Below are 12,653 nucleotides of genomic sequence, written 5' to 3' on the forward strand. Positions count from 1 at the left end.
TGTGTAGTTCTCAATCAGTTCTACTGATGCTTTTTGACAGGATTTTAGGCTTGCCATGCCATCACGTTTTGACATTTTTAAGAGACCATCTTTGAACAGCATCCAAGAAGCTACCCGACCGGCATGGAAGATTCTTCCACATGTGTACATATGCACCTATGTGAGATGGCACAAGGCTTGTGTCTGTGCCGCTGCTGGGTGATGCTTGCTGAACCCTGGAGCATGGCCAGGGAGAACGGCCCGGCACCTTCAGAGCTCCCCAGGACCGTTCCTACCCTCCCTCAGCAGCAGGAGCCTTCCCTAGCACACTAATGTGCTCAGCTGGGTACCCGCGGCGGTGCGGCTGGAGGCAGCAGCGCCCGCCGGCCACACGCACGCTCTGCACCGGCCGCTGCGCTGCAGCCCGGTTCCGCGGTTCCAGAGGCTCGGGTGAGCTCGCCGGCTCTTCGCGCCGGGCAGCCGAGGCCGGAGACGCCCGGGCAGAGGGACGCAGCTCCCGCCCCGCAGCACGGCAGCTCCCGGAGCGCAGGGCCCCGCCGCCGCCGCCCGCCCTCCCCTCACAACCACCGTCCCCGCGGCCCCGCTGCCACCGCCCCGCTCCCGGCATGCACGGCCAGCAGCGCCCCCGGAAGCGGAAGTCTCTGGAGGCGGCGGTTCCGGCGGCACCGTTGGTGCCGTTAGGAGAGCAGGGGCTACGGCGGAGAGGTGGGGCGGGGCGGGGCAGGGCAGGCTCCGCCGCCCCTTCCGGTGTCGCCTTCTCCTCGGCGGGGCTCTCCTCGTCTCCGCCATGCACCCCGTTTTCCAGAGCAGCCGGCGTGACTTCACCTTCGGGCCGTGGAAGCTGAGCGCCGCCCGGACGCACATCATGAAGTCAGCGCAGGCCGAGAGGTGAGGCGGGCTTGGGGCCGGCCGCGGCGGGCGGGACGGGGCCTCCGCTGCTCGCTGCCCCTCCGCAGCTTGAGGAGCCTGCGCTGGGCTGGGATCTCAGCCCCCGGCAGCGAGGGGTCTAGGGCGCTGTGTCGCCTTGCACAAGAAGTAACGTTCTTTGGGCGGGGGAGACGCCGCGCAGTCCCGCAGCATGGGCGGGGGGGGTGGTTGTTTGGTCTCTTTTAGCGAGGGGAACCTCGATTCTTTGACTTGAGAAACAGGTGATTTGGGTTGCAGATGGTTTCCGGAATTCTGCTTTCAATGATCGCGAATGGTTTTTGAGACCCGGCCTGCTAATTAGAAGCCTGTTTTTCCTTAATTACTTTTTAATGGTGGTTAAGGTTCTTTGACATGTGGTCCACAGACTTTCATAAGCTATTTTGTGGTAATGGCTATTTGAAGATAGTGGTTCTCATTAAAAATTTATTACTTGCTTTCTCCTTGTAGTAGTAATTTCCACTGCTGTCAAACTGCTGGAGAAAATGCTCCTGTGTCAGCAGCAAGAACTCGAGCCAGATTTGCTAATGGGGCACTGAGCAGTTCAGCTGTGGTGCCATAGCTGACCTCAGTGGCAGCTGAATTTGACAGATAGTGGAATACATACTTGGAAATCTTGTTAGTCTTGTTCAGTGGATCTTAATACATGTTGCTTTTAACTTTTGTAAGGCTGATTTGTTTGATAAAGTCCCATGTCTTGAAATGGTTTTTGTTGGTGGTTAGTTGTTTTAACTGGATATCTGCCTTAAAACAGGTAAACCCTATGTTCCTTCCTCCATCTTTGTTTTAAGCTTTGAACTTGGGATAATTTTCTCAAACTGCTTCTGACTAACGCTCCTTTAATTTTGCATTTACAGGTAAGAAAACTTGAATCCTGTGATTTTAGTAATTTTTTCTGTAATGAGGATTCAACACCCAGCTAAGCTGTACCCGTGTCCTGCAGGGGAAGGGGAGTTATTAGATTATCCCATTTTTTATGGCATATTTGTGAACACTTACTTTGTAGGATGCTGCCTCTTAAAAATGAAGATCTTTATTCTTAAGATCAGGAGGATGTTAACTCTCTTCATTGCCCGTGAACAAGAGAGAGACTTGAACTGCCAGTCTAGAAGCCAAATTGCCTACTGTACTCATCTGCTGATCCATTCAGTTTCTTGAACTGTACCTATTTTAAAATATACAGCCACGTCTGTAATTTTCAGAAATTACCTTTATTGTTCAGATGTTTTTGAAGACCAGTGGTTTTTTTCAGAATATGTTGAAAAAGGCTGAAAAGTAAAGTTGCAAGAGGCACAACACAGCTTGAAAGAACGGAGGACTTTGCACAGTAGGGAAGTCCAAAATTAGCTGTTCAGGTCTTGGTACCTAGCGTGAGATCCCCAAAACAAGTCCTCCACTTCAACTGAAGAGTCAAGAACTATCCAGTTGCAGTGCTTTTAGTCAGTGTCCTTTTATAACGTATTTCTCTTGGCATTTTGCCTTTTTTATTGCCTGGGGAACATCATTAGTACCTGTAGGAGTTTTATTTCTGGCAAACATATCACAAAGATCCCTTGGCAACCTCTGTGGAAAGGTGAAGGATTAAATGTGCCATAGAAGAGAATTCCTTTCTGGGCTGGAGTTGGTCTTGGCAGGTCAAGGGGCCTACACTTGATGGAACGGAAAACTTCATAACATTATTCTGCCTTCTCTGGGAAAAACACAGGATCTATGAATTTGCTATTTTTGTTTCAGTTTGGTTGGCATAATGGTCTTTTGTAGGCAGAGTTACAGAAATAACCACTTTTGTTCAGGAATGTCTTACTATTAATGTGAAAGTTGCTACTGGGACACGAGTGGGTTTTTTTCTTGCTTCCTTATGATGAGTGTATTTCCTGAAGTTTTCTTTCCTCCAGACGTCACATATTTCTTCTTGATCTTGACAAGTAAAGTAGGTAGTGGTAGGGAGGAAAAGAAGTATATGAAGCTTTTTGGTAAATAAGGTATACAAATGTAATGTATACAAAGTGGTGGTATATGTGTACATGTGTATTTGTAGTGTATGTATGTTTGCACACATGTATAAATAAATATAAAGACTCATGTAAAAGAAAATGTGAAATAGGATGGTTTGAGATTTCCTGCAGGGATCATGCTTATTTGGTTCATGCAGTCCCTTGTTCAGTTGGGTCTGTGGCTGTGGCTTTCGTGCCTAAGGTTACAAATACTGGTGTGTATTCTCTACTAGCTTGGGAAAGTAGTAGAGCTCAGTAGTGTCTTCTGCACTTTCCACATACTCTGCCAGGGTTGTTTTCAGCCCCTTTATGTAGCCTTCTAAAGTGGAGGTGTGGACAACTGTGTAGTGAATTTAAACTTGCTGACAATGGGTGCTTGTTCCTAAAAGATCTTTTGGGGTGCTTGCTGAAGTATCCAGGGATTTGCTACAACAGGCTGAAAGCTGCTACTTCATGCTTATCAGCTATTTTTTTGATTCCTCATGTCTGAGACTTTTGTATGAGCCTAATGGAGAAGGAATGTTTTAGGAATACTTTTGTGGTGGAAAAGTGGCGTTGGATCAATGACTCTGCAGTTCATGTCAAATGATGAAACTGGGAAAACAACAAAGTTTTGCAGATCATATTGATGATGTGTCTTCTAAATTATCCTGGTATAGGGGTTTTCTTGGAAGTGTTTGTTCAAGGCCAGGTTGGATGAGGTTTGACAGTTAGTGGAACCTGGTCTAGTGGAAGGTCCCTCCCCATGGCAGAGGGGTTGGAACTAGGTGAACTTTAAGGTCCCTTTCAACCCAAACCATTCTGTGATTCTAAAGAATACTTACTCCAAAACAAGGGCTGCTATCACTGAACTATAACTGACTGATCTCTCTTCATGGGACTTTTATTTTTCTATGCAGATTGGCTGATGAATTACACATGCCCTCCCTGCCAGAGATGATGTTTGGAGACAATATCCTAAGAATACAGCACGATCGTGGTTTTGGAATTGAGTTCAATGCAACAGATGCTTTAAAATGTGTCAATAATTGTCAAGGTATGATCAAAGTGGCTTGTGCAGAGGAGTGGCAAGAGAGCAGGTACAGTATTTTATCACCAGTGGGCAAGTACTGGTGTGTTGCATGTGAAACTGTCATAAAGTATTTAAAAGAACAGACTGAACTCTTGAAGACCATGTTGCATTTGGTTATACCATAGATACAGTGTGTGATCATGGGAGTCACTTAGCTTTTCTTTGCCATGATCATCCTATCTGTTAAATGGGGTCAGTTCTATTTTTCAGTTGAATCTTGGCTTTCTTAAAATAAACTACAAGTTTATTTTAATGCTTTTTCAAATTCACGGGGCCTCAAGCATTACAGGATTGTATTGTGTGGTGTTTCAAAGTGCAGAATGCTGTACAGGTTCAAAATCTTAGCCTTAGGAATATAGCAGAGCAATTACCATGCATGAGAACTAATTGCACTGCTTAGTATTTGCCAAATGAGTTGCAGGGCACCTAGAAATAAAGCACAGAGAGAAATCCAAGGTGTCGTGAAAACTAAAGCAGACAGCAGTGTTAATGATTGCTGTGTGTTATCAGCAGATTGCTTTCTGCCTCTTAAAGAAAAAAATGATCTTGAAATAAAACTCTTTTCAACAACATTGAACCAAAGTCTTTATTTTGACTCCTAGGACTGAGGTAGTGTTATAGCATAGGAATTCTGGTAATGGTTTTCTAATCTGTTATGGAAACAGATGTTGTGGAAGAAGCAATACTGTATGATTTAAGTCTTGACATCATCATCGAAGCACAGAAAATGCTGCTTTTTTCTGCTTGAAGAGTGTGGGAATTGTACATATTCTTATGTGAGGTGGTAATTTTTTAAGAATTGCTACAAAGCATGTTGTTTTGCGCTTCTTAAGGAGTGAGACTGAGCACACTAAGGAAGTTGTCAAGCCATATGATTGGACTTACACAACAGACTACAAAGGAACACTGCTGGGAGATACTGCAACATTAAAGGTAACCATTTTCTCCTTGTTAAATGCTGGTTGCAGACTGTTTCAGTCAAACACAAACACTTTTTTTTTAAGACTGTCATTTACCTTTCAATAGGCATTTGTAAAATCTTTCATGTTCCTAGTTTCTGACTGCAAAGTATAGTTTGGGCTTTCCATGTCTCAGCATGTTATCCTAATCAAATCATGTCGTTAGTAACTGGGTTGGTTTGGGTTTTTTAAAGCAATTTGGGATTGTATAAAAGGGTGCTGTTGTGTCCCTTAGTGAGGGCATACTCGGAGAGCAAAACTCTTCAGTGCTAAAAATCATGCTGGATGCCCCTCTGAAGCCCTGAGGTCCTTACACGCAATGGAACTATTAACTGCAATTCTCTACTACCTTTACTCTCTGTGGGTTGCCTGTTTGTCTAAGCAGATATGTAGATCTGGCTGCTTTCTTCAATGGCTTTATGTTTTTTTCTGCAACAGCAAAAGCATATTTATACCTACAGGCCCTCCCTTGTCTTTAAAATAAAAAAAAATTGGGACTGAAGTTCCCAATTTCTCTTTGCTGTATACAGATTGCTTGCTACTAAGCAGATACTCTGTATTAAGAGTTATAGATCACTTGACTTATTCTGGAATTAAAAGTGCAGCACAGAAATAAATGATGTCTTGTTGGCCTGTAGTCTTGAGGCGGTGGAAGCATATGAGTGTATATGGAGATCATGAGATGGAAAATGTATAGGTACTTGATTTCCATGGAGAGGCTTTATTAGAATTCTGTTCAGGGCTTGTAGTGGACTAGAGATATCAGATGCATGGAATCTTGTTTATAACCCAGAACTTCAAATCTTCATCTTCAAATATTTTGCAATACAGAAATTGAGTAGAATTGTTTGCAGCAGAAACCCCACTGAGCCTGTACCTAGAGGAAAGGTTATTCAGAATTTTCTATTCTTGGTGTTGCTTTGATTGATGTTTCCTCTTGGAAACTTTGGGTTTAATTTTAACTTATTTTCTTAGAAGTTTTGCATGTTTTAAACTTAGTGCCCTAAAAGCTTTTTCCTTTCTAAAACTAGCAACTGTGGGATTTACAGATCAGGACAAACTTTACGTAGCTTGGCAACAAATTAACATGCTACCTGTTCTTAAATCTTTTTCTTTAGGTCGTTCCTACAACAGAACACATAAATACAGAGAAATTGAAAGCCAGGGAACAAATTATGTTTTTTGAAGAAGTACTTCTGTTTGAAGATGAACTTCATGATCATGGAGTATCGAGTTTGAGTGTAAAAATAGTGAGTAGTGAGAGGTGTATTGAGACACTTGGTGACTCAGTTGGTTAACATATGCAATGCAGCCTTTTTTTTTTTTTCCCCCCATGTTTTTCCTTATGGGATTTAAAGTTTAAAATGCAAAGTTTTTTATCCACACTCTTAGAAATACCATCTGACTGGAAATTATGTTGTATTGAAATCTGTCTGTTGGTTGCTTCAGGGAACAGTCTTTTCCCTCTTCCTGCATCCTGCCAAAGAATCTTTTGAGGCACTGTCTGCCCTGCTGTCCAATGATAGCTGTAGCATATCAACAGCCCAAATTTCGACTTTACTACTGAAAGCTCCTCATACCGTCTTTCACTGTGAATATCTGAGGTAGCTGAGTGCACACTTAAAGTAGAACTTTGTGATATGCTGAATGAAACATCTTTTTTTCCTTTTCGCAGAGAGTTATGCCTTCCAGCTTTTTTGTCCTGTTGAGGTTTTTCTTGCGAGTTGATGGGGTACTTATCAGGATGAATGATACAAGGCTTTATCACGAGGTAAACCCTTCTTCTCCATCACGAATGTTTTACAGATGCTCCTTTGTTATGTTACTTCCAGAGAAGACTTGCTGATATTCCTGTTGTTTAATACTGATGTTTGGGGTATAGAGGTTGCCTGAACTGAGCTTTCAAGTGTATTTATTATTGTGGTGGTGCTGAAATAGTAGCCAAGTGCTGAATGCCGTGGGGGCTAGCTAGGTATTGTATGAGCAGAGTAGGCTACCCCTTGCGTCCAGTTATCACTTAAATATATTTTGCAGACACAGATTAGAGAAGAAGTACAAGAGGGAAAATAGGCAACAGTAAATGGTGTGATATTGTTCTTTTCCTTGTCTCCAAGTCCAGGCTTTTTGGCTTGTCTAACATACGACTGCAAGTTTTAACTGTCCATACTACATTTGAGTTCTAGTATCTCAAACATAATACAGAGCATAACAGTTGTTTGCTTATTCTGTCGAGCTGTATTTGTACTAATGCCGGAGTGCCAGCTGAGTAAAGATTAACAAGCATATTTAGTCACAGATTTTTTTTTCCTAAATGCATGCAGAAGGGCAATTTTGAGGAAAGAGAACATTGCTGAATATCTGTCTTCATGAGTTTGAACATCCGTTTCTGCTCCTAGTGACAATCTGTGGTCAACCAAATTCAAAAGCTTACAAAATTCAATGTATTTAAAATGCTCTTTTTGCACTGATAGGTGATAATTTGGTAATTAAATTTAGTCTTTTTTTTTTTTTCCTTAGGCTGACAAGGCCTACATGTTGCGAGAATACACCTCCAGAGAAAGCAAAATATCAAGTTTAAAGGTACTGCATTTTTTAAATGGTTTTTGGTTGGTTTCCTGTTGGTTATTGTTTTTTCTTCTTCCGTTTGCTTTCTAAAATTGTTTTTATGGTCAGCATAGAAAATATTGTGTAAGTCAGTTGATTTTTAGGTTTGGAACTGATAGAGAAAACCCCTTTCTGCCTATACAGCATTTATTTGGTGATTTCAGGGCAAAATTGCATTTGTAAATGCTCAGATCACATGACAAGATACAGGATTGGCTTATTTTTTCTACTTTTGAGTTAAGGTATTTTTATTATTTTATTTTTTCATAGAACTGTTCAGCCACAAAATCAGGTAGTCCATGTCCCTTGAGGCTAAATTTCAGGGCTGGTTGTATGCTTGCAAGTAGTATTAGGAGTTAACAGACTCATTCAGTTTTTCTCAAATTGAATAGCCCACCTTAAAACTCCAGTAATGGCTCAGAATAATTTGTGGCACATTTGGAGTTGCAGCTGTTGATTTTTATTCCTGACACAAGACTTGATCTTGGATATTCTTGTTCCTTTCCTTCTTCCTTTTTTATGATGTTTTTCTTTCACCCGTAAAAAAGTGATTAATGTGTTACTAACCTTCTGAGGGAATGCTTTTGCAAAATGCTTTCTTTTTGTGGAAGGTGGCACTGTATCCTTTCTTAACAATATGGGATCCCTATAAACAGGACTATATTCAGACATGAGCTTTTTGATAGTTTTGTGGGTTTTGAAATATAAATCGGTGATCTAGGTTTTACTTCACTCATATTTAAAAAATATCATCTGGACTGTTAAATAATTTTCCCTACCTGTTGTTATAGAGAGGAAATGCAACCAGCTTTTCAGTTCCCTAGATCAGCTCGCATAGGTAAAGCAAGAAAGTTTCCTGCTTCACTTAGGTTTGAAACAATTAAAATAGCAGTATGATTCCTTGTGTGTTAGGAGTAGCCAAAATACAGGTTGCATTTGAATAGCGCTGGCTACACTTCTTAAAGTATGTTGTTAGAAAGTTTGGGGTTTATTTTCTTTTTTTTTTTTTTTTTTAATCAAATGTCTTGCATCTGGTGAAGTTGTGCACAGGAATCTCCAGAGGCAGATACTGATTAACTTAGTAAAACCACCTAATTTCTTCAAATGAAATTAAAATCCAGTGAGTTTTACTATTACATATAAATGTCTGACTTCATAAAATAAGGTGCATGTTGAGGTGTATGAATTATCAATAGCTAAATCTGAGCAACTCCAGTGAATATATTGCAATGGCTAGAAGACATTAAACCTGGGATCCCATGTGGCCATCCTAGTCTCATCTAGAACTAGAACCTCAAAAAGACTCTTTGTTACATTCAAATTATAAATTTATTTTTCTAACAACATTGCAGCTATTCATTAGTGTCTCTTTCTTGTGCTCTTATGATCTGCTGCTTAAAAATGTTAAATAACTTTCCTTACCATATTGATCTACACAAGGAGTAAAAGGCTGTACGTACATTTGAAGTCATAAGGTAAAGTTTAATAATCATACCTGACTTCAGGTGTTTAAACCAGGTAGATTATAGATTAATTGTCTGTAAAAGTTTGGGTTTGGAATACCTTTAATTTTTTTTGTTCCCTCCCTTTCCTTTCACTCACTTGTTTCATGTAAAATTTTTGCTTCTTAGCATGTTCCACCTTCCCTGTTCACGGAACCTAACGAGATCTCTCAGTATCTACCTATAAAGGAGACAATCTGTGAAAAACTAGAATTCCCAGAGAAGATGGAGCCTAAACCAGAAGCCTCACTGGAAACCATGTGTGTTAAGTCTAAATAAATGTGACTTTATATGGACTCGAAGTAAACTGGAGGTAACATGATCATGTAACCATTGCCATGGGGGGCGGTTTCACTACTAGTGGAATAAAGAATTCGGCTAATTTTCTATAGCCCTGAGAGAAAACATTTCAAGCAGATTTTGCTAACGGTGTTTTTTGTTTGGTTGTTGTTGGGTTTTTTAACCTGTATCTGGAGTTAATGATAGACTGGTGGTGAGTTATTGTTTTCAGCAGCATTGGAGAAAGACTCACAATTTAAGAGTCTGCGTTCTGTTTAATTCCCTGGGTGGTAGGCAGGATATTGTCTGGACCCTCCACCACAAACGCTTCTATGAAGATTTTGTTATTGCTTCTGCAGATACTGAGACTACTGGAGTCTTAAAATTGGCATTTTATTTTTATTGAGAAACCATCCACAGGGAAAGAAGAAAAATCATTCCCTGCATTTATTTTGAGCTGTCAGTTCTAAACTACACGTTTCACTTGACTTCCCCTACTATAAGCTGATAACCAGCTAAGTTACTTTTAGGAGACTGATCCAGACCTTAAAATATTCATTTCATCTGAGGATGGGCTTACTGATGGGAAAAAGAAGTGCGTGCATTTGTCTGACACTATATAAAGGTAAAATTACCTTCTTTGTGAGGCATTAACTCCAGAGCAGGAGAAAAGCTGGAGGTTAACAGAGACACACACTGCTAAGTCTCTTCAGAAATACTAGTTTATTCTAGTATTCTCTAGACTACACTCTAGGCAGTTCTGGAGACTATTACTTAGGGCTTGTATGCTGCTACAGTCATGTCCTACATTGGAAATGCATTGTACTGTATTGACCTATTGGACATACTGCATGGTGCACATGTATAATGGTTATCCTGCCCTGACAGTCAAATGGCTGGACTGCAGAGTGGCCTAAGGCTCGGGAAGAGAGAGGTGGTTAGTCTCTAGTCCCTAAAGGATGCTGGTATTTGCAGTTTGAGAAACAAGATCCTACATAGTCTTAAAAGGGTGCCAATGTGTATTCCAGATACGTAATTTTGGTTTATTTTTAAAATTCTTTAATTTCTGATAAATAGAAGTGTTATCATATGTATAGTCATGGTTTTAACAATTTGTAGATTAAACTTTAAATATTTGTATTGCTTTTGGAAATCCTAAATTATCTTAATAGTATGAATGGAGGAGCTAAACAGACTTGTCTAGGTTTACTGCTCACACTCAGTGAAGTGAAGCAGGAAATGGCTGTAGCAGAAAGCAGGCCTTGTGGTTGACGGCACATAAGAATGTGTACCTGTTCTCATGTCTTGGAGTTTTTGTTTAAAAATCCATATTCTGCACTTCATGGCTTAATAGAAAAAACTCAGCTCAAAACCTGGTATTCAACCAGGTCTTCTGAGAAGTGGCTTCCACTTAGAAAAGACCCTGAATTTTTAGGAAAAAGTCTACTGCCATCTAAGTGACTGTTTTCTTAATAAAAACAAACCAAAACACTTTGTTTCACTTTTATTTGAGGCAGCCTGGTCCAACGAGCTGATCAGCAGGCTGAAAGGCAGGAACTAAAGCCAGTTTTTCCTGCGTCATGGATTTTCTCAAACCACAGGGAACTTGCTTCTCTGTGCCTCAGTTCCCGGTATGTAAAAATAAGAGTTAATAAATGCTTACCTTACTGAGGGTCTGTCAGGATTATTTTGTAAAAAGTTATTATTTTTTTTCCCTGAATACACCTTCAGCCTTATTTTGGAATCCTTTGGAAGGGATTATTGCAAAAAAATCTTGTGATCCGTAAGATAAAGTGAGTGAAAAGAGCTGAAATTAAACAGTCTCTGAAAGAAATTATTACCAGACAGCCATGATGTGGGGTTTTCTGATAAGTAAATTTATGGCCACTTTGAAATAAAGGTGAGGTCCTCTATGTTCCCCATTAAAGTCCTAAATTCTGTTGGCTTTTTTCATGTTCCTGCAATTGTTTCCTAAAGATTTTAGTGTCAGGATGAAGAAGGGGCTGCAAATGAATGCAGCATGGAAGTGATCAAAATTCATTTAGGTCCACTCCAGTGATAGAGCGATATGGGGAGAGAGTGAAAAGTAAGGGCACAACAAATGGGGGTGAAGAGATACTTTGCTTTTAGAAGTAAATTATGGCACTTCTTTTACTCTAAGCGCATATTATTTTACATGCCTTAAGGGCTTATAAAAACACACTTTAAAGCTGGTAGTGACTGAGAGCTGATATAGTGCTAGCATGAAGGCAACTGTATCTGCATTCATTAATTAAAATTGTGCTTTGGGTTTGGTCAGTGATGCTAGCATTAATCTTTGGGCTGAAGTGTGTGTTGAGGGGGAACCCAGAGCATCGACACCTAGCGATGAAAAGGGTGCTCTGCATGTTTAGCTCACACGCTGTATTTCATCTTGTCCATATTGCATACTGAGTTGTGACCTCCCGATACAGTTGTCTTGAATGGACTTGAATCCTGACTCTATAGTTATGTGATATCCATCTACTTTGGGTGCTGTGCATTTCAGTGGAACACACATGTTGGGGAACTCACACTGTTTAGGAAGTTAAAATTACTACAGAGTAAAACCTGGAGCACTTTGTGACTCTCTCATACCACACAGATTATCAAGAAGCAGCAGTATCAACTGGTGTACCGCAAACTCTCTGGTCACAATTTTACACCGAAAAGTACCACTTTGGATACCTAATTTAAGGGGGAGGGAGTAGGGTGATTCTCCAGCTGTTTTATGGCAAGTTTAACATGTGGCGGTTTATATTCTTTCTTGTATGTTGCTAAATAAAATGTACCAAACATTTTACAGTTCTGTTTTTATCTGAGCAAAATAAACTGAAATAACTACTCCTGATGCTGAATTTTGCATGCTAGTAAGGTATTGCATCCACGTGCCTTTGCCTATCATCAGGCCACTCCGGCTAGTTAGTAAAATAAAATGAGACTTTTTCAGAACAGGGGAAGAGTCACAGTAGTGGGAGCAAAATTAAATATATATTAATATTTCTGTGAGCTTCACTATTTGCAAATAATTGGCAAAATGGGTGAGGAGGTAGGATACAACTAGAGAAGTAGCAGAGGGTGTCTTGTTTTCTGGAGTCTGGAAAACATTAGGACAGCTCAGATGTCAGCTATTGTATGCTTGTGTTGACCCAAAATGAGGGTTCTTCACCCGGTGTGCAGAGAGATGATTAACACACAGAGTCGAGGTATTACACGTTCTGGTGTAACCTGCTCTAGGTGGCCCTACTTTGGCAGGGGGGTTGGACTAGATCATCTCCAGAGATCCCTTCCAACCCTAGTG

At 40.7% G+C, this 12,653-nt stretch overlaps 1 protein-coding gene across 5 annotated transcripts; it reads left to right on the forward strand.

Annotated features, from left to right (window-relative positions):
* The first annotated feature begins 639 nt into the window (after positions 1–639).
* Positions 640–12,155, forward strand: TIPRL (TOR signaling pathway regulator). Of its 5 annotated transcripts, none has more exons than XM_030475652.2 (8): positions 640–888; positions 3,818–3,997; positions 4,824–4,923; positions 6,068–6,199; positions 6,625–6,720; positions 7,467–7,529; positions 8,594–8,673; positions 9,185–9,223. In XM_030475652.2, the coding sequence occupies exons 1-7, from the start codon at positions 788–790 to the stop codon at positions 8,624–8,626; spliced, it is 705 nt and encodes a 234-aa protein (XP_030331512.1). In that variant the 5' UTR covers positions 640–787; the 3' UTR covers positions 8,627–8,673; positions 9,185–9,223. The 5 variants fall into 5 exon arrangements, with proteins under 5 accessions (XP_030331512.1, XP_030331508.1, XP_030331511.1 ...); XM_030475650.1 differs by lacking the exon at positions 8,594–8,673 and adding an exon at positions 11,066–12,155 and having other exon boundaries at positions 644–888; positions 9,185–9,368; XM_030475649.1 differs by lacking the exon at positions 8,594–8,673 and adding an exon at positions 10,852–12,005 and having other exon boundaries at positions 644–888; positions 9,185–9,368.
* The last annotated feature ends 498 nt before the right edge of the window (positions 12,156–12,653 follow it).

Source organism: Strigops habroptila, chromosome 2 (assembly GCF_004027225.2).
Source record: "Strigops habroptila isolate Jane chromosome 2, bStrHab1.2.pri, whole genome shotgun sequence".
In the NCBI taxonomy this organism is placed as follows: domain Eukaryota; kingdom Metazoa; phylum Chordata; class Aves; order Psittaciformes; family Psittacidae; genus Strigops; species Strigops habroptila.

Excerpts from the sequence above, each read along its gene's own strand:
- TIPRL (XM_030475648.2), top strand. The coding sequence starts at position 788 with ATGCACCCCGTTTTCCAGAGCAGCCGGCGTGACTTCACCTTCGGGCCG. Across the intron at positions 4,924-6,067 it reads GAGATACTGCAACATTAAAG|GTCGTTCCTACAACAGAACA; the intron begins GTAACCATTTTC and ends CTTTTTCTTTAG. Across the intron at positions 7,530-9,184 it reads GCAAAATATCAAGTTTAAAG|CATGTTCCACCTTCCCTGTT; the intron begins GTACTGCATTTT and ends TTTGCTTCTTAG.